Genomic DNA, 1,547 nt, shown 5'->3' with positions numbered 1-1,547 from the left:
CGCAGCCTCCCGGCTCTCGTTGTGCCGCGGGGATGCACAGTCGGAGTTGTACCGAGACGGCGGTCGATGGACTCGATTTTATTCATTTATATGTTTTTAGTGTTTCCCTCCTTTCCCCTGAGCGCCCCAGCGGTCCCCGGGACCCCCCAAAGCACGGGCTGGGGAAGGGCTGATGCGGGGACCGATCCTTTCGGGAGGCAGGGGCTCGATGCTGCGGAGTGCGGGATTTTTGGGGCTCCCGAGGCGCTACCGGGGGCTTTGTGGGGGGAAACTAAGGCACGGGGAGCTGGTGCCTCATTCCAACGGGTCCCCGGCGCTGCCACCCCCAGCTTTTAGCTAATGCTCGGCACATCGAAGTGTATTTTTGCCTAGTTCTGTAGTTTTTCACCTTTAAATCCAAGCAGGCTCACCTGCACGTAGTCCCCATGTTGGTGCATTGATTTTGGTTTTTTTTTGGGTAGTGGCTTTTCTCCAAAAATTATAAATAGTGACACCCGTCAGCAGAAAACAAGAGACGGCGGCTGACCCGTGTGGTGGGGGGATGGAGACAGGGATGGTTGGGGGGATGGATACACGGGTGGATGGAGGGGATACGAAGCTGCTGTGGCTCCCCCGGCTTTGTGGGGTGGAGGGAACGGGTTTATATTTGAGGAGGGGGCAGTTGTGTGCTGGTTGGGGGGAGGATCAGCTGCTTTGTGCTTCAAGGCAGAGCAGGGAGGTGATGAGGACACTGAGGCAGCTGGTGAGGGGCTCTGTTCTGCCAGAGGAAGGGGCTTCTGCACCCCCAGGTGTCAGAGGGGGGTCTCGAGCTGTGCTGCCCCAGCCCTGGTGTGTGCGTTTCTCTGCTGGCTCTCGGGGCTGAGCTGCCGCAGCCTGTGAGAGGTTGGAGGGGCTGTGGTGGGGACACCTCGGGGCTTGGGGGGGCTCTGTGGGGTGGTTTTCCCTCCCAGGCAAACCCTTTTCCCTCTGTGGGCTCCCTTCCCTGCGAGATGGCATTAGGGAAGGGCAGGATCGAGCCCGCTCCTGGTGTAAATCAGGAGCGTGTTTATTCCAGCATTTCCCTGGAAGATGCAGAGCAAGCTCAGCTCCGCAGTGGAGCCAAAGGAGTGGATCCAGCTGGAGGTGAGGGGTCTGCTTGCAGCCCCCCGGCTCCATTGCAGGCTGCTTTTTAGCTGGATCTGACGTTTGCTCCTGCCGATGTGGTTTGGCCGCCTGCAGGGATATCACCAGGCTCATCCCTGGGGCTGGGGCTGCACGGTGGGCAGGGCTGGGAAAAAAAATATTTAAGCCCTTTGCACCTGTTCTGGGATCAGCGGAGACCCCGGAGCCGGTCACGGGAAGGACCAGCTGCTTGTCTCGGTGGGGATTTTCAGGAGGGGGAGAGGTTTTCTTGCTGCGCCTTTGCAAAGAAGGGGCACAGTGTGGTCCCTTCTGCAGGTGGGGGAACCGAGGCACGGCGTGTCCGTGTCCAGCTGAGCTGGGAGGAATCGAGGTACCCCAGTCACGGTCCTTCCACTGCCTTGGGGTGCTCTCGTCTCCTTCCTGCA

The 1,547-nt window shown here is 59.7% G+C and overlaps 1 protein-coding gene across 1 annotated transcript in view; it reads left to right on the top strand.

Annotated features, from left to right (window-relative positions):
• The first annotated feature begins 989 nt into the window (after positions 1-989).
• Positions 990-1,547, top strand: part of PTPRU (protein tyrosine phosphatase receptor type U) — a 65,928-nt gene continuing 65,370 nt past the window's right edge. Inside the window, exons 1-2 of the mRNA XM_029963011.1 lie at positions 990-1,122; positions 1,438-1,492. Coding sequence (XP_029818871.1) covers positions 990-1,122; positions 1,438-1,492 — 188 coding nt within the window. The remainder of the gene's footprint in view (positions 1,123-1,437; positions 1,493-1,547) is intronic.

This window comes from Manacus vitellinus, unplaced genomic scaffold (genome assembly GCF_001715985.3).
Source record: "Manacus vitellinus isolate BGI_N305 unplaced genomic scaffold, ASM171598v3 scaffold_52_pilon, whole genome shotgun sequence".
Taxonomy (NCBI): Eukaryota; Metazoa; Chordata; class Aves; order Passeriformes; family Pipridae; genus Manacus; species Manacus vitellinus.
Note: the sequence above shows the minus strand (reverse complement) of the source record. Positions and strands in the feature narration are given on the sequence as shown.